Raw genomic sequence first — 24,557 nt, 5'->3', positions numbered from 1 at the left:
ACTGCCTCGTAAGATTGCCTCTTCTTTTGGCCCTGGACAGTGTAATGGGGGAAACAATTTTTCTCTGCATCCTCTATGCGGAGAGCCCTTCAGCAGCATGCCTCCTGCAGAATTACATCTCTGTCTCTATAGTTCAGAAGTCTGATGGTGACAGTTCTTGGGAAGGGCACCTGGTGGCGGCACACAAGATGGAATGTGTGTGCGTGTGCAATGGAGAAATAGTTTGAAAATCCTCTTGGCTTCAATAATGTTGTGACCCATTTCTTCAGCTAGAGGTCCAGGTATTCCCTCCCCATGCTCTCTTGGAGGCCCATCAAGCAAACGTTGTTGCTGTGGGATCTACCCTTTGATTTTTCCACCCTGGATTCCAAGAACTTTGTGAGCTGACTCAAATTGTCTATGAGTTGCCTCAGACCCATCAATGTCTTGCCCCTCACCAACGAGACCCTGCCTGTCAACTTACAGAGGTCCGTCCGCACTAATCCCAGGTCCACCACCACCATGTCCACACTTGTTTCCAGTTATGACCCTCTATCTTTTATACACTTAAGCAGATCCGTCAACATGGGCGGCCCCTGGGCCCATTCCTGAGCTGGGAAATCCGCGCCCACAGGGGCGAACGACCCGGCATATCTGTCCATGCTTGGCGGTCAATGTGATTACATTTTGGGAGGAAATCTTCAAGAGAGAAGGCTGTCCAGGAGAATGTGCAACAGACAATGGGCTATAGTTTGTACCAATCCAGTTTGAAGAATATCTGCAGAAGCTTGGAATAAAGCATTAAAGGACTTCTCTATACCACCCAAGAGATAATGGTCTGGTGGAGAGGTTTAATATGAAGTTGGTGGAATGTTTACAGATGGCAGAGTGCAATAATCTGGATGGGGAAAAGGAAGTACAAAATATGTGGTTTAATAATCTGGATGGGGAAAAGGAAGTACAAAAGATGTGGTTTTATAGAACAATGCCACATTGTTTCAATGGTTTGTCCCCATTTTCTTCCCAAAAGGTAGGATTCCATGTACGGTGGTCACTCCAGCATGAATGGAAAGGATAGGCAGGACAATGTGGAGTGAACACCATTTGAGAACTAAAGTTACTCAATCTCAAACTAAGTGTAAGATTAGACATGATGAAATGTTTACTAGTAATAAAAGGCAATGTATTGTTGGTGAGATGATCCATGTGTGATTGGAAGCTTCACACAGAAAAGGACTAATGACTGGTATGTTCCCAGGATAATCAAAGAAGTGAAGAACTGTAGTATTGTGCTTGATGATGGGAAACAGCGGAATATGCAAATGGTGGTTGTTTGTAATGCAAACGATAGTGAAATGCGGAGGAAAGCCTAAAAAAGGAAGGAATTACATTTGTAGCAAGGAAGGTGGAAAGTAGAATATAGTAAAAGGTAAGAACTTGAGACATTGCCCTACAACAGCCTGAAGAAATATAAAAGAATCTGTGTGTGAAATTGCTAATATGCTGTCTAGAAATTCTTATACTGGAATTTTCGAAATTTGAAGTATGTGCTGTGGATCCTCCATACACTTATGTATTTTAAGTTCATTTTATCAATATAGTGTATGTAGTTATTGTTTTGGATTATTTTGTATAAGGAAAGGAGATGTGTTAGGTTTTATGTGTTATAGTAGCTTACGTAAACCATGTTAAGATCTTTTCCCCATGTCCTTTCTGGAATATGATGGTTGTTCCAAAACCTTGGAGTGAAGGCATCTTATGAGATTCTAGCAAGTCAGTTACCTGGTGCCTTTGTTTCCCAGGGTGTTATACTAGTGTACTTTTCAATAAATCTTCATGAAGATTTTGTACTCGACCTTTTAGCTTCCTAATTTGCAGACCCTACTTGATCTGATGACGATGATTTTCAGCAAACAAATATTCCCCTTGTCTGTGATGGGCAAAAGGAAGGCTAATGGATAAACTGCTGTTAATAGCTTGGCTGCATGGTCTACAAGAGATTTAATTCTTGAGGGCTGTTGTGTCCCCGGAAAGAACAGTACATGCAGGTGAATGGTCACCTTTCCCCCATCTCACAGATTCGAACCCCTTGAGAATATCAACTATCTCAATCTTTCACAGATTATCCAAGACTCAATTATTTCTACTGGTGCAGATCTAAAACAACTAGTAGCAGATTGGTTCAAGAACCTTAATGACCCATATCCTCACTGGCAAATGGACCAACATTTTGTAATTGCTATAAAGGTGCTCCTGTTTCTTCGTAATAAAAGAAACACAATATAAGATTATCCTTAGATACCACTCTTTAAGAGGCAAAGTGTTTTAATGGAAGAGTATCTTGTCTGGTCGTGCCCCAAAATCCTTCTCCTCTGGGACTGGTCATTTCCAAAGGTAGGAAGAACCCTTATGGCTATTCTACAAAATGTTCCTAAAGTGCCATTTAAGGCATATAGAGTTCTTCCAAATGTCAACAATTAGGGTAAAATCCTCCTACGTTGGAAGAATAAATCTCTGCAAACCTTTACATGTGGCTAGATGCCGCCAGAATCCTGAGGAGTGGTAAGGAGACAGCTCTTGGCGAATGCTGGCATTTAACACAGTTGACCTAGGCTAAATGTCCTGGAGCAATCTAACCCCTTTGAAGATTCCAAATGTTGATTGCATTGTTTATAGGTACTTGGGTCATATTCCAACAAAACGACTCTGCTTTTTTCATCACGGTATCCCTGTCACATGTCCTAAGTCTGGCAAACAGTTACTCACATCAGCTTGGGTGTCTATAATTGTCATGGCCGATGGCCAGTTATCTGGACTCCATGTTTGTTTGTTGTCTGATAATCTGAGATAAACAATGTACCTATCTAATTCAAATACCATAGACTACCTAATATGCCTACTGTCCTCTTGAAGCCATAATCATGTTTATATTTCTTAGTTTACATAAATCTGTCTTAATGAGTCTGTTTGCTAGTGTTCATTATCTGGAGATAAAATGCCTGCATGACTTGCATGATTCTTACAAATAAAGGTGTTAGAGATATAGAGTGGTGAAGTTCAAAGTTCAAATTTTCTACAGTGGGTGAGAATTGGTCTAGTGCTTAACATGTCAGCTCTGGGATGAGGAAACCTAGACTCTCATCCATGTCTGTCCTGGATAAATCCTCAATGATATCTTCATTGTTTGGTTAATTAAAACCTTTACAGTTAAAAAAACACACTGTGCATATTAGCCGACTTTTCTAAGCACATTGCAGGTGAAGGGACGAAGCCCAAATTATAAAGATAAAAATTTGACCATGTTAAAATTGAAAATTAATAGTACGATTGTGGGATGTCTGCTCAGTTCGCTTTACATTGGTCAAGACCCTTCACTCTGTGGTGTGTCTATTAAAACGTAAAACACGTCCTGGATAAAAGATAAAAACCATAAGAAATACCATCCGAGTGCTTGGGTGTAACTATTTTATCCTGGATAAATCACTTTATCTCTCTGTGTCTCTCTCAGCCAAAACCTGGAAACATTTAAAGACAGTAAAGTTGTAAAATGTTATTTTTTAAAGTAATATAAATATTACAAATATATTTGTCCTTTCTTTTTTTCTACTTGGGACCAACACAATCTTCAGTCGTCCGCTCTCCTGAGGAGGACATGAGAGAAGTGACAGTAGGACCCAGCAGCTACATCTACCTGCCATGTCCGGTGAGATCCCACCACGCCTCCTACACATGGAACAAGGACGCGGCCAAGCAGTACGCATGCACTATGGACGGGGAGGCTTGCCTGCTACGCTTTGGACAGGACGTGCCCCTTGAGCCCGGCCTATTCACCTGCAGCGCTATGGAGGAGGGGGTGAAGGCGGAGATGACTCGCTACAGACTCTTGAAAGCTGGTGCAGCTGGTATCCCACAGCTGGCACTGATGCCCGCAGTAGTCCTTCAACTTATTGCTATTTCTGCTGCCTTTGTTTAGCATGCTGCTCTAGAGGGCTGCCAATCACACTGCCCACTTATGCACTATACCCTAATATCCCAAGCTCTCCAGAGAGCCGAGCTCCCACCAAGACATGACTGCAGACACAACACCTCCAGCCAGAATACGAAACTCCAACATATACAAGATAGCACTTCTCCAATCATCTATATTTTTAATGTAATGGCACATATTGGTCATAGTTCATTTTTCAGACCTAACAACATCTCTCAGATGTGAGCGATGGCTCTTTTTCAGACGCGACAGTTTTACATAGACACGTTCTTCCAAGAGGGCAATGCTTTTTGAGACACAACGAGGCATATGCTGCAAGGACGAATCCCACACCTGAAGACATAATGCTCTTCAGACATGACTACACAATGACATGTCTTCGGACACAATAGCACCTCTTAAGAAGTGAAAGTTTTTGGAATTGATGAAACACCATGTCATTATTTAACTATCTTCTGATATGGTCACACAAAACATGACAGCACAACATCATATACAACAAAACACAACACAAAGAAGATAGAGTTTTTGACATGACAAGACATTTGCAAATAAAGAACATATCTTAAGGTATAATGGCACCTCTCAGAGACAGCAACAAGAGTTCGACATAGATGCAGATCTTCAGTCAACACAACTTTAGACACCACGTCCTATCTTTAGTGATGACTAAACATCTTCCGGCTTGATGACACATTTTAGATATAAAGACTTTAGATATGACAAGACATTTTCAATCAGAAGAAACGCCCTTATGCCTGATGAAACCTCTTTTGACAATACAGGACAATATAGCACATCTTTAGGTATGACCACACATCATCTACTTAGCCACTCAACTTAGATGCACTGTAAAACTGAAATCAATTTTCAGAATAATGATAAATGTTTGGCCACAATGAGATATCTAAGTGTGCCACCTCTTCAGACTCAAAAGGCATGCTTTCAGACATAATGACACACATCAGACACGGATTGCCAAAGTCTACATTTGGGTAGAAGAACTAAGTGGGGTGTATTTACAAGCCCCTTGCGCCACTTTTGAGTCACTTTTACCATGTTAAAAATGACGCAAAAGTGGCGCGAGGGCTTTGTAAATCTGGCCCTAAGTATATTCGTCACTAGATATGTTTTTTTTTTACATTTTGAACCCCTGCTCCATTAAGGAAAGCAAAGTTCACTTTTTAGAATGGTTTGCTGCCTTAACAATTTGGGGGAGGTTCACATTTTTCATCTGTTGTGGTACTTTATTGAATTCCAACTTGTATTTACAGCGCCTACGCATGTCTCTCTTCTACAGTTTCACCACATTCCTTCATGAGCAGCTCGGCCTGTTTCCTATATTGTCTTCAAAGTCTTCCTGCCAAATATTCACTTTTATGTGTAATTCCTTCCTCTTGGGGGGCTCTCTGACCGGCAGCTTCTGCTCTCTGTCATACCCTTTGTCATTCCCTCTGCCACAGCTCTGCATTTTCTGGCACGCTTCTGTCATTGTTTGCAGTTCCTGCACCCTTTAAGGCCTTTTGTTACCGAGCCTTTGTAGTTCCTGCGCTGTCAGTTCCCATCATGTTTTGCGATTTCTCCAATGCCAGTCTCTTGTCATCCTTTGCAATTCCTGCAATGCCAGTCTTTTTCATCCTTTGCAATTCCTGCCATGCCACTCTCTGTCATCCTTTGCAATTCCTGCAGTGCCAGTCTCTGTCATCCTTTGCTATTCCTGCCATGTCACTCTCTGTCATCCTTTGCAATTCCTGCAGTGCCAGTCTCTGTCATCCTTTGCTATTCCTGCATCGCCAGTCTCTTTCATCCTTTGCAATTCCTGCAGTGTCAGTCTCTGTCATCCTTTGCTATTCCTGCAGTGCCAGTCTCTGTCATCCTTTGCAATTCCTGCAGTGCCAGTCTCTGTCATCCTTTGCAATTCCTGCAGTGCCAGTCTCTGTCATCCTTTGCAATTCCTGCCATGCCACTCTCTGTCATCCTTTGCAATTCCTGCAGTGCCAGTCTCTGTCATCCTTTGCAATTCCTGCAGTGCCAGTCTCTGTCATCCTTTGCAATTCCTGCGGTGCCAGTCTTTGTCATCCTTTGCTATTCCTGCAGTTCCAGTCTCTGTCATCCTTTGCAATTCCTGCCATGCCATTCTCTGTCATCCTTTGCAATTCCTGCAGTGCCAGTCTCTGTCATCCTTTGCTATTCCTGCAGTGCCAGTCTCTGTCATCCTTTGCAATTCCTGCAGTGGCAGTCTCTGTCATCCTTTGCAATTCCTGCAATGCCACTCTCTGTCATCCTTTGCAATTCCTGCAGTGCCAGTCTCTGTCATCCTTTGCAATTCCTGCAGTGCCAGTCTCTGTCATCCTTTGTAATTTCTGCAGTGCCCATTGTTTGTTCACCCTCCAGGGCATCTCTCCTCCCTCTCTCCTTGTCTACCAGACTCTTTGCACTCCCTGCTAGTACCCTTTCATTCAGACTCCTTCAGCCTTTGCTGATTATGCTCATTACCAGATCAGCCGCGGCCGTGGAGGTAAGAGCGGTGGACCGTTGGAGCTGGGTTGGGGGGGATTCGACAGATGACCAAGAGGGAAAATTAAATAAATAAATAATTTTCCTTCGTCGTCTTCTGTCCCAGTCCCCCCCACCCGGTCCCACCGCTCTTACCTGCACAGGCTGTGGCTGTACCAGATCATTGTTGTATTTCCTGTTGTCTCTGTCAAACCATCACACCGACACTCGTTTCAATACGTTAAAAGTGACTTCATTGCGAAGGAAGGCGATAATTCAGAATTCATGCATCCCCGGCCACATTTTCTATACACTCTGTTATGTCTCTGTCGTCATCTAATACATAACCAATATAATTCTCTCCACCATCTAAACAAATTTAAGCCCCCCGATGTTGCTCTATTTCCCCCTTTCTCATCTCCTTACTATTTCTTATTCACTGCCTTCCATTGTGTCCAGGTCCACCGAACTGTTACCGACTCTTTTTCTAAATCTGATATACCTGTTCTCTGACAACCTGGAGCTACCAATCCCCAGGACAGCCCGCGCATTGTTGGGTCAGTTCTGACGATACAGCCCTCTCTCAACTTTCTACATATTTTCTTCAACTTACCAGACCTTATATTATCACCCCCACCTTTGAGTTTCTACTGCCATCAGAAAGACCCTCCCCAGATGGAGTTCTCGCTCCAGCCACATCTAACAACATGGGCAAAATGGATCCAACCGCATTCCCCGCTGGCCAGACCACACATCCTCCACCTATGACAAGCCCTAGTGTCTACTGTAGCTTCTCTTACTATATGCACTTCAGAGCTATTGATAATGGAGCGTCCAAAGTTGAGTGTCCAAAGTCTCCAAATTTCCTATTTCTTTTGGCCGTGCTTTTCACTCCTTATGTAACGCCAAGAAGAGCCCTGACGTTCTTGTTTGTCTCCTGTTGTCTTTTCAAAAGCACATAACCTGTGTACCTCTTTGCCAAAAGTCAGCCCTTACCTTCTTTGACATAGGTCTGCCAAGTTCTCTTGTCTTCTGGCTGGTCATAGCAGACCTTGAGTCTTCATTGCTGTCCTGATCCTAAACAAATGTGTGGCAAACACTTTAGAGACCCCACACACCTTACAGGTTTCTTTATTAAATCTATGGCTACTCTCTTTGTAAATGACGGCACCTTCTTTGATACCTGTGCTCAACTTGTACCATTTTCTCTTTTGATCGCTTTTACATTTTTGTACCTTCATTTGCTTCCCTTTTCCAGACATGACGACTTCAACTAGTTATAAGTCTCTCGACGTCCTTTGCACATGCCTTCTCCCATCGCTTTAAGTAGGATGAAAAAACTGGGGGCGGGGGGTCTCTCAAAGGGGCGTGGCCGATATATTTAAGGGCGTGGCTTAAAAACAGTAATCTACAAATCTGTGCTTAGCATAGTGTGCCACGCGACTGGTATTTTGCTGCTTCTGTCATTGCATCCAGATATATAATACAACAAATTACATGACACCTACAACAAACTATGACTATTGGCTTTGCCAATGGTTGTTAGTTGCATAAGACAAATAAGCAACAGCTACGGGTTTGTTGTATATAGTATTGAAAATGCTTCAGTTCTGAAATGAGGAGACTATGAAAGAACTATAACGAGTCTCTTTGAAGTTACATCAAAGGCAGTGATGGGTGGTGCTGCTGCAGAGCAAAAATGGAAAGACCGCTAGGGAACCGTCTCAGCGCCTACTTTTTAGAAATGCCGATGCTGAGCACTGGCAGGACCTGGCCCACTTAAAGCCCTGCCGTTTCCAAAACTTTGAACGTTCCAAAAACATAGTCCTGTACACTGAAGGAAACGTTGTCTTCCACTCATATATGCGTGCCACCTGCTCTGGATCCAGTCATACCCTCAGGATTTCTCTTGTTAGTGCTTTACTTCTATGTTAATTCCACCCCTTCTTTCTGGAATAACCTTCTAGAATTCCACAACCACATTATATTCACTAGTGCTCAAAGCCCCTGGAATACCGCACTTACAAATCATGGCTGCTAATTTGCCTGATGTGGAGGCCAGCATTGATTGTTCTAGAGTTATTCCTAGCAAACCACTGACAGCATCATCCTCTTATTTTCTCACCCTTGAGGGATTCTTCCCCACTTCTAGCCGCACTATAGAAAGGCGTCTATTCATCGGTATAAGTTATCCCTTGTTGATGTAGCTAGTGAGCCCTCAAAATGGCTGCAGAGCCTTCTTCCTCATACTGTCTAAACGTCCAGTGGAACCAATAAAGTACAGCTGAGTGCCATATCAGGCAACTCACCGAATCTCTATCACTGCCAACTAGATAAAGTGTTTCAAACTCTTACTACGCAGTGGAAAGGACTTAGCCAGCCACCCCCCAATCTGGCACGGTCCCTGCTTCTGATTCCAGCCAGGTTGGGGGAGCCTCCCTTGGCCGGATGGACCCCGTCACGGGCACCCGGACCCTCGCCAGGCCGCAGGACGGGGGGCTCCCGCACCACAGGGTCGATACACCATACTCTATGGACATAAAGATACGACTTGTAAATGTCCTTTGTGATCTCCGCCCGAGCGCGGACATAAAGATATGACTGGTAAATGCCCTTTGTGAATTCCAAAAGCCGTAAACTCAGTCGTTTGGTCCATGTTTAGACCAAATGTCTAAGTTTATTTTTGTTAATCAGGCTCAAAGTGTTTGCGGTGCTGTTTACCGGAGATTATATATCTCTGGCTCTGAACAGAGTTTTTAATCCTAGATACACTAAAATTAGTTTTGCTAATAGTTTCAAGGACATAGTGATCTTTTGTTGACATGGTGTTTATTGTGCTGCCCACTGCCGCATTGTCTTGGACAAACGTCATCTTTTGATAGTATAGCTCTAAGGGTCAGACTGGGACAGAACATAGGCCTGGGCAGCAAAATAAAAGTGGCCCCCATTAGTTAACCTGATTGCTAAAAAAAGAGGCCAACATTTGCGAGCACTCAGAGCAGTTTCGAACTGGTACAGACACTTCATATAGGTGTTTTGCATGGTATGGGAGACTGCATTCATTTCTGTTTGCTGCAAGCAGTGTGTGTGGTAATATGAGGGAAATCAACAGTATAACCAGCCCACTAGACCATAAAACAAGCCTACAAACAGCCAAACAAAGCCCTATTTACCTGCAAGGTCCGTCCTCCTGGCATTGCCATATTGTGCTATAGACCACTCCTAACCTAATAGTTCTCTCATACCCGTTTGCACAGCCGCCACCACTGTGAAAACATCAAGAAACGTTAGGCTGTGCTTCAGGTTCTGTATAATCTGGGACCAGTGACTTCCAAATTCATCTTACAGTATCTTGGATTCACTTTTCTCCTTTGCCTAGCCTACAAATAGAATATTGTTGCTGTAGTGCAGAACATGCCCAGATCCCACGCGCCTCTTCGCTGCCCATAAACCAAAGGCTCACGACTAAAGATTGCATTTTGCCATTTCTGCGCTTACCCCACACAAGTTCATCATTCCACCGCCCTATTCAGTTCAGAGTTGTTCACAAAGCATTTGACTGATTAATATGATCATTCACTCAAGTAGCACTTGCACTTTCTGTAGTACTCTATTAAAAGGGATTACAATCAACTTGTGCAGCGGTACTTGTGTTAATGGGTCCACCATTCACCCTTCTTTTACCTCTCTCATTAGCTTCAGTCACACCCCCTACCCTTGTTCCCTCACTAACATCAAGTTCGCAGCCCGTCTGCCTTGCTTCCGCCCTGTGGAGTGGGTCCCAAGCCCAAATTCAAAACCTTTGACACACCTCGATCTTGGTTGTGGGCCAATCATTCCCTCTTCTTCTCCAAACTAATCACCCTTTCCTGGCTGCCCTCACCCTTCCCTCATACCCTTGCTTGGGCGTGTATATGCACTTTGTGGTACGCAGTAGCACTGAACAGGTTGTTGCTTTCCCCTGTACTTCACACATGTGGAACCTGTTACATGAACCCTCGCAAATTGGCTAGCACGCTGCCCCCACAGCCCCGGTCATCTTGAACTGTGTCCCCCTCCTGGAGTGGGATATGTAGGATAGGTTGTGCAAGGCACTGGTAGGTCAACACATACACACTGATATCTATTTTTGATTTTATCTGCTGTTGTTCACTTTCTATTATCCTTTCTAAAGGTTTTTATTAACCATACAATACAATACAAACACACTGCCACCATTGGCCTCTATATGCCATCTGCTGGAGTCAGTGGCCATCTCTGTATGACCCCTCAGGCTCCACTGATTGAGTCTGTCATTCTCTAGACCATACCTTGTTGTTGTAATGGAGAAAGACACCCTCGATCCTAGCCTGAGCTCTCTTGATCATGTCCATGTTTAAATACTGATGGGCTCTGCGTGGTTCTCATCACACAGTTTATACTAGAATAAACTGGGCATGCGGTGGTCTAAATGTCTCTGTTAAGGGGAACCCTAGGCCTTTTAGCTAACTCTGGTTCCACTTTTTTGGACTATTCCTTAAAAACGTCCAAAAGGTTGTATGTTTATAGTTCTTTCTGGTGCTTTACAATGGATGTGCTTATATCATTTTCTTTTATCCCCATAGCAATGTCTTCACTTTGCTCCCTGATTTCTCCACAAACATTTTCTTAAGGGTGTTCCCAGTATTATATTTATAGCTAATATGTCCTTGTTCTTTCTCTGCTCCTACCACCTTTTTTCCTTGTGTCTGATGCTTCACCCTTTTGAAGGCATTAGTTGTCTTGCCTCATCCGGTTCTCTCTCTGTTCCCCTCTATAGCTTTCTTGGTATTGCTCCAACCTCAATTAGCCCTTTAACCTTGACTTCCACGCGTGTGTGCCCTGATTCCCATCATGTCTTTTGTTATGATGGGTCAGTTGGCTGCTCTGCTTTCCTACCTCCTTGCTTTCCTTTAATGGCCGTCTTCTATTTCTTTTTTCTTCTCTCTTCCCCCATGGTCGCCACCATTGACCATGGTACTTAGTCACTAAAGCATCTCCTCTCTCACGAGAACACCTCTCCTACCAGTACTAATCCATCATAGAATAGCTACAGTCCTTCCCTGTGCAGACAGTTACATTTTTTTCTCTCTCGTCCTCTCCAGCCACCACTATTACAGCTTGTGCTACCTGTTGTTTGGTATGCCTTGTCTTGTCTACCACGCCTCTCCTTTCGTCTCCTCTCTTGTCCTCTCCTCTCATCTCTTCTCTGGTCATCTCTCCCCCTAATTTTTGATCTTTCTGTTTCGCCTCTTTTTGCCACGCATATCTACGTGCATCTGGTGGTCCCCTTCAGTTTTTCTTGGTAAGTCTACTCCTCTTTGTCTTCTCTGCCTCTTTCCTTAGTAGTGTCACCCAGGTCTTCTCACCTTTTTTCCATCTATTCACCACGTTGCCACATCCATTCTGAACTTTCCCAGTGCAACCCTCCACATCTGTAGGTCCTCTAATATCTCTATAACAATAATCGAGTACTTTAAAACATGGCAACTTGTATATCAAAGGTTGACCCTAAGAGGGTTAATTGAGGTATATATATAAATATGAAACACCTATCCAATCAAATGCACCTTTCTGTGACACCAGAGTGCCTAGGAACAGTATTAAATGTGCTACAACAAGGACAAGGCACACCTGTAGCCCTCAGGCCTAGCAGTCACCTCTTCCCAGTATAGGACACTCTTTACACAAGTCAGCTCAAGGCTTGCAATCGCTTGCTCAAAGCAAAAAGACTATAAGACCTCCAGCCTTAGAGGCAGATGCCTCTATAAATATGCCAGATAAGAATATGAATACAGCTGGGATTAGTGAGGGCAGTTGGGGACTGTGAGGAAACAATAGCTAATGGCGAATGGTTGAATGGGGCAGTTAAAGGGCTGGATAGATAGGTGGAGCAAGTGGTTGTGGAGAGCGCGTTTACCTTGAATCATTGCACTGTTAGTTCTCGTAGGGCATTATTTGCCTTGTGATATATGTGTGTCTGCAAGGTAGATAAGATTGTGAACATATAGGAATGTGTATGTGATGCTGAACTTTTTTTATTTGGGAGTCACGATTTTTTGATGTGTCACATCCTCAACAGCTGTAGATTTACTCACTCCTGCTACCAATTTGGAAGTCGTATTCTGGACATCTGGAGTGAGCAAAGATCAAAACTTTGTTAAACTCCTAAATGAGAGGGAACCAGGGCTTGGGAAGTGTTTTGAAGTAATTGAATGCAAGAAACAAATTTGTTTTACTCAAAATTTTACAGTGCTTTGGAAGGTGCCCCGTGATTTCTTGTCATGCACTGCAATGGAGGGTTAGTGGTCACATAAGACTTAAAATGAGGTACCAGGCCAGCTGATTTTTGTGGAATGTATAAAATGGGCAGTTAGGTCATACCATATCTCCTCATAAACAGAGATTTTACTTTGATGCCATTCCTACAAACTATTTGAAAAACATTGGATTTTGCTGCCCAAGGCGGATGCAGGCTAGGCCTTTCATCTCTGTGTGACCTCTACTTTTTCTGGGACTTGTAAAGTGTGTGGCTTTAGAATATTGGGCCACTGAATTGCCAAGTGTGAAGGAAGATCATGAATGTGCAACCCATTGGTGTCCAGTATGGACAGATCTGTGCCATATTTACAGGACATTCACATGAGAAACATTGGATAAGACAAGGGACATTGGATAAGGAAGAGAGAGTTTGTATATACAGGGAAGCCCCCTGGACAGATGATGGGCTAGGATAGTGGACTGACTTCTGTTGCCCAAGAAAGAGTAGAGAAATTCTGAGCTGCACTGGCCATGGCCTATCCTGCTATCCATAAGATGAAGGAGAGAGGCAAGGCTTATGATCATATTGGTGGTTGTTGGTGGAGGATGCGTGTGGCTTTGCCCATTGTATAATGTACTGCAAAGATGGCACAGGATGGGCAGAAACAAGACTGATCTACCAAAACTTTGGTTTTCTGAGGTTCACAGGCATGGATGAAGTACTTCCAGCCCTTTTCGTGGTCTGTGAAAGCATAACTTCATTAAGGGCTCAATCTAGCTATTTCGCCAACGATCACAATATATCACGAACAGTACAGGGCACTTAATACTTGCCTGGATGTCCAACCCACAGCAGTACCATAGGAACACTGCCCTGCAGAGCACACAATCCACAATAATACAACAGAGCACTGCTCTATAATCAATCCAGTTTCACCTTCTCAAAGAAATTCTGCATCCCTGTTGCATTACACTCAGAAACAAAAAACTGCACTAAACCAGGGTAGACTGGCAGGATCACCCTAGCAAAGCACTAGATTGTGTCCAGGTCAAGCATTCTAATAAATACTGCACTATACTGTGTCAAATCAACTGCATTACCAAAGTGATTTGGATTTTTTACATATATTTGTTGAGCTTCCAGCCAAAAATGCTGTAGAGGTTGCATCAAATGGTTGGTAAGAACTTAGCAATGCGTCTTAACAGACGGTTCTGACTTGAGAGAGGGTGCGATACCTGAGGCATTGTTACATGAAGTTATTTAAGTGATGTAGATGGACAACAATCATTGCGCTCTTCAGGATGTACTCTCCATAAGAGATGGGAGTAGGGTCTGGGGGCTTGTTTCAAGTTGGAGGAGGTGAAGTTTTACTCTAAATGAATTAACTCAGTTTTGGATCAAATCTGAGTTGAAGAGAGAATGTGTTTCTGTTGATCAGCATCAGGAAATACAGAAAGACAGAAATAAAGTGCCTATTCAATCCTGTCAGATAACCTTGTTGATATCTGTAGGTGAAGGTGACGTTTCTTGTAATGCTATGCAATAAACATGTGGTAGAGTTTACTTGTTTTGAACCGGTGGTAGTGAGAAGCGGGTGTCATGGTGATAACGTCAGAGGACCTTGCTTTTGTGAGTAGTATTAACTCAATGTTCCATGCCAAAGGGTGAAAAAGTCTGTAGTCTAGCAGGAAATATTTTTAGGAGCAATGGATGAGGGGAGGAATTTGGCTACCGTTTTATCACAGGTGACTATTAAGATGTGTGTAGTTTGTGACTGAAAAGCAGTAATGCTCAAAAGTGTGTATAGAATCCATAGATGTGAGGAAACAAAAGGATATTTGAGTGCCATCAGCAAAAAGTTAGTAGAGAATACTTGATGAAGGGATGGCATAACCACAGCAGCTTAATTATGTGGAGAGGTTTGTGGCATAGGCTAGAGCCTTGAGAGAATTACATAGTTTGGTGGTGTTGCGGTACTGTACGGTAAAGACAGAGATGGGGTGATAGTTTGACAGGCTGTCCCTATCATTTTTGGGAACACAGACGTTAGTGGTGTTGAATCAAGAGTGGTCGATAGCAGAAAGTCGGAACGGGATAGGTACAAGAGATGGTTATTTAAGGGGTAGCTGTATATGATCGATTGCAAAATTAGGTCAAATACAGCCGTGAGGTGGAAGAGAAGGTAGAAAGAGACAAGCCAGTTGATCGAAGAACTCTAGAGCAAGTGTCTCCAACTGGTCGATCGGGAGCTACTGGTAGCCCACTTACAACTTCAGAGTAGCTCGATGAATTGAATTCATTTTTAAATAAGGCTGGTTAAATAAAGTGTTGCATTTTCTTTTTAAAGTTAATGAAGCCTGTGTTTATTTTAGTCAGGCCCCTTCAGCTGCAGACAGCAGGCACTGATAATATTCAGAGCTGGAGTCTTCTTTATGACCCAGGGTGGGGCATAGAGGTAAAGGGCTGAAGGACTGATGTATTTAACTCTTAAATAAAAATGTATGTCAACTCAATATGGGAGCATGAGAAAAGAAAATTCTGAATGCTTTTAAATGGGAGAAAATTAAGTTGGCCTAATGATTGAGTTAACACTTCGTTTTAATTTGCTCTTATTTCAAAGTGCCACATTTACACATATCAGCCATTTTGCTACCAGTGGCCAGTAGACACTACATAGTTTTAACTGAAAAATATAGCTATTCTGTAAATGGGAGAATTTTTCTACACTTTAAAAGCCTCTCATAAAAAAATGGTTATTTGTCTGTGTTATACATGTAACAGTGCCACACGAGGTGAAAGGTATGTCCTGTGCCAAGAGAACATACAGCACATGCTCTCAGCTACTAATACACATTTATTCATTCACACACACACAAAGACACACGTTTATACATCTCCACAGACCACACTCTCATTAACACACATGGCAGCCCTGTCATAGGGCCCCTATTCTAGGGATTTTTTTCAAACCATAGTATCTGGCTCTATGGACATTAGGCTTAAAGTCAATGAAGCTGGGAGTGGGTTTTTCTGGTAACAGTGCACAAGTTGCATGGCCCTTACTAGCTCTTGATGATTTTCACTGAGCAGAAGTAGCTCTCACTACAGAAAAGGTTTGAGACACCTGCTATAGGGTGAGTGGTGCGGAGGCAAGAGGTAGAGCACGAAAATCGCTTAAAGCTTCACTGGAAAGGTGTGAATACATTTGCAAAAGGGTACAGGAGTGTATATACATAAAACGGAGTGACGGATTTCATGGAACTGGTAGGTTTGGGTGTGGAACAATGCTCCAAGGTCGAATACTGCTCAACTGGTGTAAATTCACAGCATTACCATCCGACCACTGAACTACTGTCTGTTGAATCTACAGCATATACAGAATACTGCACTGGTGTGTTGTGTTAAATCCACTGTGTTACAACAAGTTTCCTACTCTGCACCATAACATCCACAGTATCATGACAGGAATACTAGACTACATTGTGCAGCATAGATATCATTTCTACACCTCCCTTGTACCCTGCAAGCTTTCAAATCAACAGCATTACCAAAGGAATAGTGCAGTATCATGTGCCAAATCTTTGGCTTTACCAAAGGACTACTGCATTGCATTGTGCCAAAATCACAGTATTGCCATACATATTCTGCACAATAATAGGACAGTTCCACATCACTACCATAGCTGTACTGCAATAGTGCATTACATACACAGCATTTGTAAATAAAGGGACCCCCTCAAAAGTGCGTAAGGTCTAGGAGTAAGAGGGGAAAGTAAACAATATAACACAGCAATAACTCCTCTCTGACCTATATTACTTTTTCCTCAGATTGAATCTATGCATGGGTAATCTAATACTAATGTTGCCTAGTCATTTTACATTAGAATCGATTAATACATAAGCTTTTTGTTTTTTATAAAAATGTTCATTTTATTTTGAATATTCATTCTCAAGATTTAAAATTTCCTTACAATTGTTCATCAGATAAATTCATTTACTGATGTCAGACATTTCATTTCCTAAATTAATAGACGTATAATTTTTTAGATAGAAACAAGAAATTTTTATAACTATAATGTAAAAAACAAAACAGTCCTACTCAGCCAAGACTCCACCAGCACTCAAAAACACACTTGTAACACAATTATACTTTCATTCATACATAACACTTATATAATGTAGGTGTCAGGAGTATCAGGATGGTAAAGAACTCTTCGATAGTTGATGTTGATGACACAATTCTTAATGGGTTTGGGCGCACGTGGTCTACGTGCGTTTCGGTGGGATAGTATGGATTAAAACCACCTTCATCAGGACCTCTCACATCCGTCCGGGATGCTCGTCCGGACGGATGTGAGAGACGTTTGCTAAACCAGGAGAAACAAAACGGCCCCACTAATAGGAAGCCTTATTTTGCGAACCACTTAAATGAATACTTTAGCGACGCTCCATCATTAATTTGAACCGGGGATCCCGTATTGGCCATCACATATGGAAGGCACCAGACACATTTGAATCAATTCTGCGCTGATTCACAACAAATTCTTGGTCGTTTATGAAAGCATACCAGCCTAATCGACATCAAACGTGTAACCCGTTGAGGTATCCCTACCCAGCACAAGTCTGTTGTCACCATATCCTAAGTGGGCGAGGTCCTGATGAAGGTGGTTTTAATCCATACTATCCCACCGAAACGCGCGTAGACCACGTGCGTCCAAACCCATTAAGAATTGTGTCATCAACATCAACTATCGAAGAGTTCTTTACCATCCTGATACTCCTGACACCTACATTGTATAAGTGTTATGTATGAATGAAAGTATAATTGAGTTACGAGTGTGTTTTTGAGTGCTGGTGGAGTCTTGGCTGAGTAGGACTGTTTTGTTTTTTACATTATAGTTATAAAAATTTCTTGTTTCTATCTAAAAAATTATACGTCTATTAATTTAGGAAATGAAATGTCTGACATCAGTAAATGAATTTATCTGATGAACAATTGTAAGGAAATTTTAAATCTTGAGAATGAATATTCAAAATAAAATGAACATTTTTATAAAAAACAAAAAGCTTATGTATTAATCGATTCTAATGTAAAATGACTAGGCAACATTAGTATTAGATTACCCATGCATAGATTCAATCTGAGGAAAAAGTAATATAGGTCAGAGAGGAGTTATTGCTGTGTTATATTGTTTACATACACAACATGATCATTAACACCACGCTATGGTGTGCCAAATCCACCACAGTACCACAGACACACTGCACTACATATCCAAACGATGCATTACCATAGTAATACTGCCCCTTGGTATGCAAATCCCGCACAATTAGCCTAGAAGTACTGTGCACAGCCTCCATTACATTACCACAGAAATGCCATCCTCCATTGTGCCAAATCCTCCACATACACATATGAAAATAACAATCTATCAGCCGCGGCCCGTGCAGGTGAGAGCAGTGGGGTGGTCGGGCCGGGGGGCGGGGGGGGCCGGGCTGGGGATTTCGATCAGCGATGAGAAGCAAAAAATATTTATTTATTTAATTTTCGCTCGTTATCGTCTGTCGAAAACCCCCACGCGGCCCCACTGCTCTTACCCGCACGGGCCGCGGCTGCAGTCTAGTGTGTAAATGTTCAAGGCATTACCATAAGAGCCCTTATTTTGCAGAGTACCAAACCTACTATGGGTATGCTACTATTGATGTCAAGTCTGCAGCACTGACATAGAAATAGAATTGTTTAGTGAGTCAATCAAATTGCATTAACATGTAAGCCTGATTGGGTGTCTGATCCACTCCTTTAGAGTGGAGATGTGCGCTACAGTGCTAAAAATGCAGAGCACTGTCATAGGGATTGTGCTCTCTGGTTGGGTGGGACACTGACCGCGTGAAACTTTGGCTAAGATGTAGACTGTTTAGGAGACAATTATGGATAGTAATTTATAAAGGAAGGTTTCTTTTTAATGGGAAGCTTATTAAGATGAATGGTAAAGTGTACACCAATATGGCATTATACATCCCAGAACTTGTAAAACAAAAACTGGGGTGGCTTAGGAGCAAAGAATAGCATTTTCTAAATGTAATAGTTGAAGGGAAAAGGTCTTTAATGGATTCCCATTTCTTACACATAGAATGTGGAGCTCTGTACAAATTGGTGAGTGTGAGTTACACCTAAAATGCAAATGCCTGCATTAGTGGGAGACTGCCTCAAAAAGGGATGCGCAGGTTTGCCATAAGCGATGAGTATGGCTTACAGAGGGGTAGGAAAGGTGTGAAATAGTGGGTATCTAGAATCTACTGTAAGGGGTAGGTCTCTAATAATGGGAAGCTGTGGCTTGCAGAGGAAGTGTCTGGTCTGTAATAATGTATGACTGTGGCTTGCTTACAAGTGGGAAGGTTTGAGTTTGTAATAATGGTGGGCTAAGAATATAGTATGTAAGATCAGCTGAGCCCAATCAGAAAGGTCTCTATCTTCCACTTAAGCAGAACGTCAAACTAGACTCCCCGATCTTCTCTGACCCGGTTCTCGAGATGACGGAATTCATGATCTCACACATTTAACCTGTAGTTTTATGTTTGCCTAGGAAGACCCATCAGATTTAGTCTCACCCTTCCCCCCATTTCTGCTATTGAGCACCCCTGGAACCCTCTTACTGATGTCTGTCAATAGTGTCTCTGCTCTACCATTTTCTTTGACAGCCATCTCTCGATGGCACTGCTTCGATACCATGAAATGCTCTTTCCTTTTTGTGTGTATCCACCAGAGCAGAATAAACCGGAGAGCCTGACAAAGCTGCTGTGTCTGTTTTCTTTACGTGTCCTGGTACTGTTTAGGAGAACCTGAAGAAGCCGCTATGTCTATTTCCTATATGCGTCCTCGCACTGTGCATGTGAGCCAGGCACTTCATCCGCTTTCGTTATATGTCTTGGTAGTGTTTATACTAGTAGCGTTTATTCGAGCATGAATAAGGCACTGTGTCTGCTTCCTTTGTGTGTCCTCATACTGTGCATGTGGGCATGAAGAAGGCGCTGCGTCTGCTTTCGATATGTGTCTTGGTAGTGTTCATGCGAGCCTGACAAAGCTGCTGTGTCTTCTTCCTTTATGTGTCCTGGTAGTGTTGAAGCGGGCATGAAGAAGGCACTGTGTCTGCTTCCTTTATGTATCCTTGTACTGTGCATGCATGCCTGACAAAGCTGCTGTGTCTGCTTCCTTTATGTGTCCTGGTAGTGTTGAAGCGGGCATGAAGAAGGCACTGTGTCTGCTTCCTTTATGTATCCTTGTACTGTGCATGCATGCCTGACAAAGCTGCTGTGTCTGCTTCCTTTATGTGTTCTGGTAGTGTTTAAGTGAGAATGAAGAAGGCGCTGTGTCTGCTTCCTTTATGTGTCCTGGTAGTGTTGAAGCGGGCATGAAGAAGGCACTGTGTCTGCTTCCTTTATGTATCCTTGTACTGTGCATGCATGCCTGACAAAGCTGCTGTGTCTGCTTCCTTTATGTGTCCTGGTAGTGTTGAAGCGGGCATGAAGAAGGCACTGTGTCTGCTTCCTTTATGTATCCTTGTACTGTGCATGCATGCCTGACAAAGCTGCTGTGTCTGCTTCCTTTATGTGTCCTGGTAGTGTTGAAGCGGGCATGAAGAAGGCACTGTGTCTGCTTCCTTTATGTATCCTTGTACTGTGCATGCATGCCTGACAAAGCTGCTGTGTCTCCTTCCTTTATGTGTTCTGGTAGTGTTTAAGTGAGAATGAAGAAGGCGCTGTGTCTGCTTCCTTTATGTGTCCTGGTAGTGTTGAAGCAAACATGAAGAATGCACTGTGTCTGCTTCCTGTATGTGTCCTCGTACTGTGCATGTAGGCCTGACAAAGCTGCTATGTCTGCCTCTTTTATATGTCCTGGTAGTGTTTAAGCGAGCATGAAGAAGACACTGTGTCTGCTTCCTTTATGTGTCTTCGTACTGTGCATGCGTGCCTGACAAAGCTGCTGTGTCTGATTCCTTTATGTGTCCTGGTAGTGTTGAAGCGAGCATGAAGAAGGTGCTGTGTCGGCCTCTTTTATATGTCCTGGTAGTGTTTAAGCGACCATGAAGAAGGCACTGTGTCTGCTTCCTTTATGTGTCCACGTACTGTGCATGTGAGTCTGACAAAGCTAATGTGTCTGCTTCGTTTGCGTGTCCTGGTAGTGTTTAAGTGAGCATGAAGAAGGCACTGTGTCTGCTTCCTGTATGTGTCCTCGTACTGTGCATGCGAGCCTGGCAAAGCTGCTGTGTCTGCCTCCTTCATGTGTCCTGGTAGCATTTATGTAAACACAAAGAAGGCACTGTGTCTGCTTCCTTTATGTGTCCTGGTAGTGTTTATGCCAGCTTAATTTTACTTTAGTGGCCGCACGGCCGCTTTGATGTTTGATCGCGATCACTTTCACTTTCGCGGCCGCGGCCGCTTGGCATAGCCAATAGGTCTCGCTTTTGGGATCTTATAAGTATTTAGTTATGCAACTGTTGCATGGCTAAACACTTATAAGGTCCCAAAGGCGAGACCTATTGGCTATGCCAATGCTTGTTTCAACATCTTAGTGGCCAGTGGCTACTGAAAAAAAGTATTGGTTGCTAATATTGTTTACAGTGGATTGTTATTTTTGTATATATGTATTTTGTATTTAAATTATTACATGGTGCAGCTCCCTCTCAGTGTGTTTTACAGGTACCAAGGGAAGGGATCTAGGTCCCCATTGGAGAAACACAACATGTAAAAAGAGGTGGGGGGGGGGAGGGACATTTTCCGTCAAAGGGAAACAGAAGGTGTCGCTGCAACAGGATGTCATGCCTCCATTAGCATTGAGCAACTGGAACAGCAGGTGGAGAGAGATGGAAATAGGAAGGGGAAAGTCTTCAAACAGAATTCATTTTATGTATTGATTTACATTAATGATGTAAGAGTTAAGCCTCATGGGCGTCAGAGCAATCTAGAACAGTGGTACTCTACAAGTAGAGTATAAATACAACAGGGTGTGAATTTGCATGGTGTTGGAGAGCACAGTAGTCGAGTGCAGTATATTTTATCATTCCATGCATAGCATAGAACTGTAGCTACAAGACATGCATATCATTGGGTGCCCCTTTACATGGCCGTGTTACAGGGGAGAAGTAGTAAGGAAATCAGTAACAAGTAGAATAAAGATTATCGGTCAAGATTGCCTCTCATGGAAATGGATACGAAAGTGAAATTCAGCAGGTAATTTTTTTTTATTCAGAATGAAATTCATATGTTCCTTAGAGTAAGAAGGATTAAAAGAAAAGGCTTCGCATGTTTTATTCCAATTTTCTCCCAACGATAGCCCACTTCTCTAAAGGTTACACGATACCTGAGACTGTATCAGATAAAGTGCCCCGGGGGTGCAACAGGTGTTTGCGCCCAATTTGCGCACCCGGGGCACTTTGGTATACCAGAAGGGGCCGCAGACGCTTGTGCCGCCCCTTCTGTAATACCGATAGCGCTGGCACCCATAAAGCCCCAGCGCGATCTTCAAGGGGGCGTTACCTCATTTGCATGGGGACGTGCCCCATGCAAATGAGGGAATCTCTTTGCGTCTGCACCCGCCCTGTATTACCGACCTGGGCTCAGAGGCAAATAAGCCCTCAGGAGGCGCACTGACAGTGTGCCACCTAAAAGGTGGTGCACTGTCAGTCAACCCCCTGATGGCAGCCCTCTGGATCTCTAATCCCCTTCAAAAGTGCAGGCGGGTTGCCGCCTGCAGTGCAAAAACACGGAGCGGGTGTAAAGCAGCAGCTCAGTTTTTCACTTGAATGCGCTGCCCCCAGGGAAGCCCGAGTTCACGGCTGCCCTGGGAGCAGCGCATTCACCCTAATAAGGTGCATTTTCATTGTTTACGCCGGGCGCACCATTTTAAAGGTGTGTCCTGCACAAGAATGAATATGCGCTTAATGTGTAATGTGGCCCCTGGAGGTGAATTTAATGTGATCTCCATCCCAAGGAAGACAGACACCTGTCCTGCCCAAGAGTTCCCACTTCCTTTGTCCTGGGTGTAGACGACCTTAATCTTGAGGACATACGGAGAACCCAACACCAAGAGGAAAAAGATTACACTTATTATTCGAATGTACACCATTCCTAAACACACATAGATTATTTCCTCACCATTAGGGCCCTACGCCCACACATAATCTACTCAAAATCAACCAAAACCTCTTATAGGCTCATGCCTCAGTGTGGCTGCAGCTAGACACCGTGATATTATACTGTCAAACCCATGGCTCATGAGCGAGAAAGTGCTCAGAGATGCTGTGGTGAGGGGGGACGCACCTGTGAAGCCCTGGACCCCCATTTTCAGGAGAATGACACTAGAGAGGTGAACAACTCAGTGCTCTGGGAAGCTGCCAATCAATCAGTCAGTTGATTTGTTGAGCGCAGCATGTCACTCGTGAGGGTATCCAGGTGCTGGTAGGGTCCAGGTGATGAGCCGAAGAGACAGGTCTTTAGAGCCTCGCAGGAACTCATGGAAAGGATGAGGAGGTTCGGAGATGTAGGGGTAGTTTGTTCCATGTCTTCGCTGCCAGGTAGGAGAAAGAGTGTCCTCCACTCCTGCTTCATCAGATGCGGGGTGGGTTAACGAGAGAGAGGCAGAGCACAGGTGTTAGTTGGGCTGGTGAAAGTTAAGGCTGTGGTTCATGTAGGGGGATTTGCAGTTGTGTAGGGCCTTGAACGTGTGGGTCAGGAGTTTTGACTGACATCTTTTCTGTGCAGGGAGCCAGTGGAGTTCCCTGAGGTGGCAGGTGATGTGGGTTTGTCTTGGGAGGTCGAGGACGAGTCTGGCCGTGGTGTTCAGTATGGTCTGTAGTCTTTGGAAGGGTTAGGCTTTGATCCCAGTGCAGAGAGCGTTGTCGTAGTCCAGTCGGCTGGAGATGAAGGTCTGGGTGATGGTGTGTCTGGAACTTTGGGTAGCCATTAGAAGATCTTGCGAAGTATGATGGTGATATGTTTCTCACACAGTCACATTTGAAAAAATCTATTAACAAAAGAAAGATGAACTGGATGGCAAATTGAGAAGATTAGAAAACCTTCACAAACAAAACACCTTGTTCCGCACACAATGAGCCCTTAGAAAAACATGAGGCAATTAGAACAACTACTAATAAAGTATGTGTCAAAAAACTATCATATAGCTGACAAAACTACTATGAAAAAGGGGATAAGTCAGAACCCATACTGGCTTAAAAGCTATGCCAGCGATGCACAAGCAATCCCCACACTACTAGTCTTGACATACTGGCATGCTTTAGCTCGTATTAAATCACCCTCCTTCTTCGGGAAGCGTTGTCTGCCGATACACAGGGCAACTATCTTTTCAATTACCACCAGATCATTGCCAGGCAGAGCATCCTTACCACAGAGGAACACGTTACTGAGGAAGAGGATAGGGCAGTCATAAGTCACCTACCTGGTAGGAAGGCACCAGGGCCTGATGGATTCACAGCTTAATTCTATAAAGCCTTCATTAACTTGATAGCATAGCCACTCTTCCAAGTCTCTAAAGGCATACCAAACCAATACAGAGTCACTCACGGGCACAATGCTTGAGCCACAAATTACGCTCTTGCTGAAATCTGGGAAGGACCCGGAAAAATGTCATTCATATCAACCAATTGCCTTGCTCAACATCAATGTTAAGATTTTCGCCTCAATCCTAGTTGCACACCTGCCCACAATATGGCCCACCCTCCTAGCTCCGCAACAGGTGAGATTTGTTAAATATCACGCTACGAGGGATAACACTAGGCTGGCGCTCACCCTTATTGGTCTT

General features: G+C 43.4%; 1 protein-coding gene and 1 long non-coding RNA gene across 2 annotated transcripts in view; one reads left to right on the top strand and one right to left on the bottom strand.

The window, feature by feature from the left end:
• Positions 1-15,094, top strand: part of LOC146772915 (semaphorin-7A-like) — a 295,594-nt gene extending 280,500 nt beyond the window's left edge. Inside the window, exon 14 of the mRNA XM_085639536.1 lies at positions 3,609-15,094. Within this exon, the coding sequence (XP_085495662.1) occupies positions 3,609-3,952 (344 nt within the window). The 3' untranslated portion in view covers positions 3,953-15,094. The remainder of the gene's footprint in view (positions 1-3,608) is intronic.
• LOC146772914 (uncharacterized) overlaps positions 1-24,557 on the bottom strand; it is a 190,148-nt gene that overhangs the window by 79,590 nt on the left and 86,001 nt on the right. The gene's annotated exons all lie outside the window — the stretch shown is intronic.

The sequence above is a fragment of the Triturus cristatus genome, chromosome 12 (genome assembly GCF_964204655.1).
Source record: "Triturus cristatus chromosome 12, aTriCri1.1, whole genome shotgun sequence".
In the NCBI taxonomy this organism is placed as follows: Eukaryota; Metazoa; Chordata; class Amphibia; order Caudata; family Salamandridae; genus Triturus; species Triturus cristatus.
Note: the sequence above shows the minus strand (reverse complement) of the source record. Positions and strands in the feature narration are given on the sequence as shown.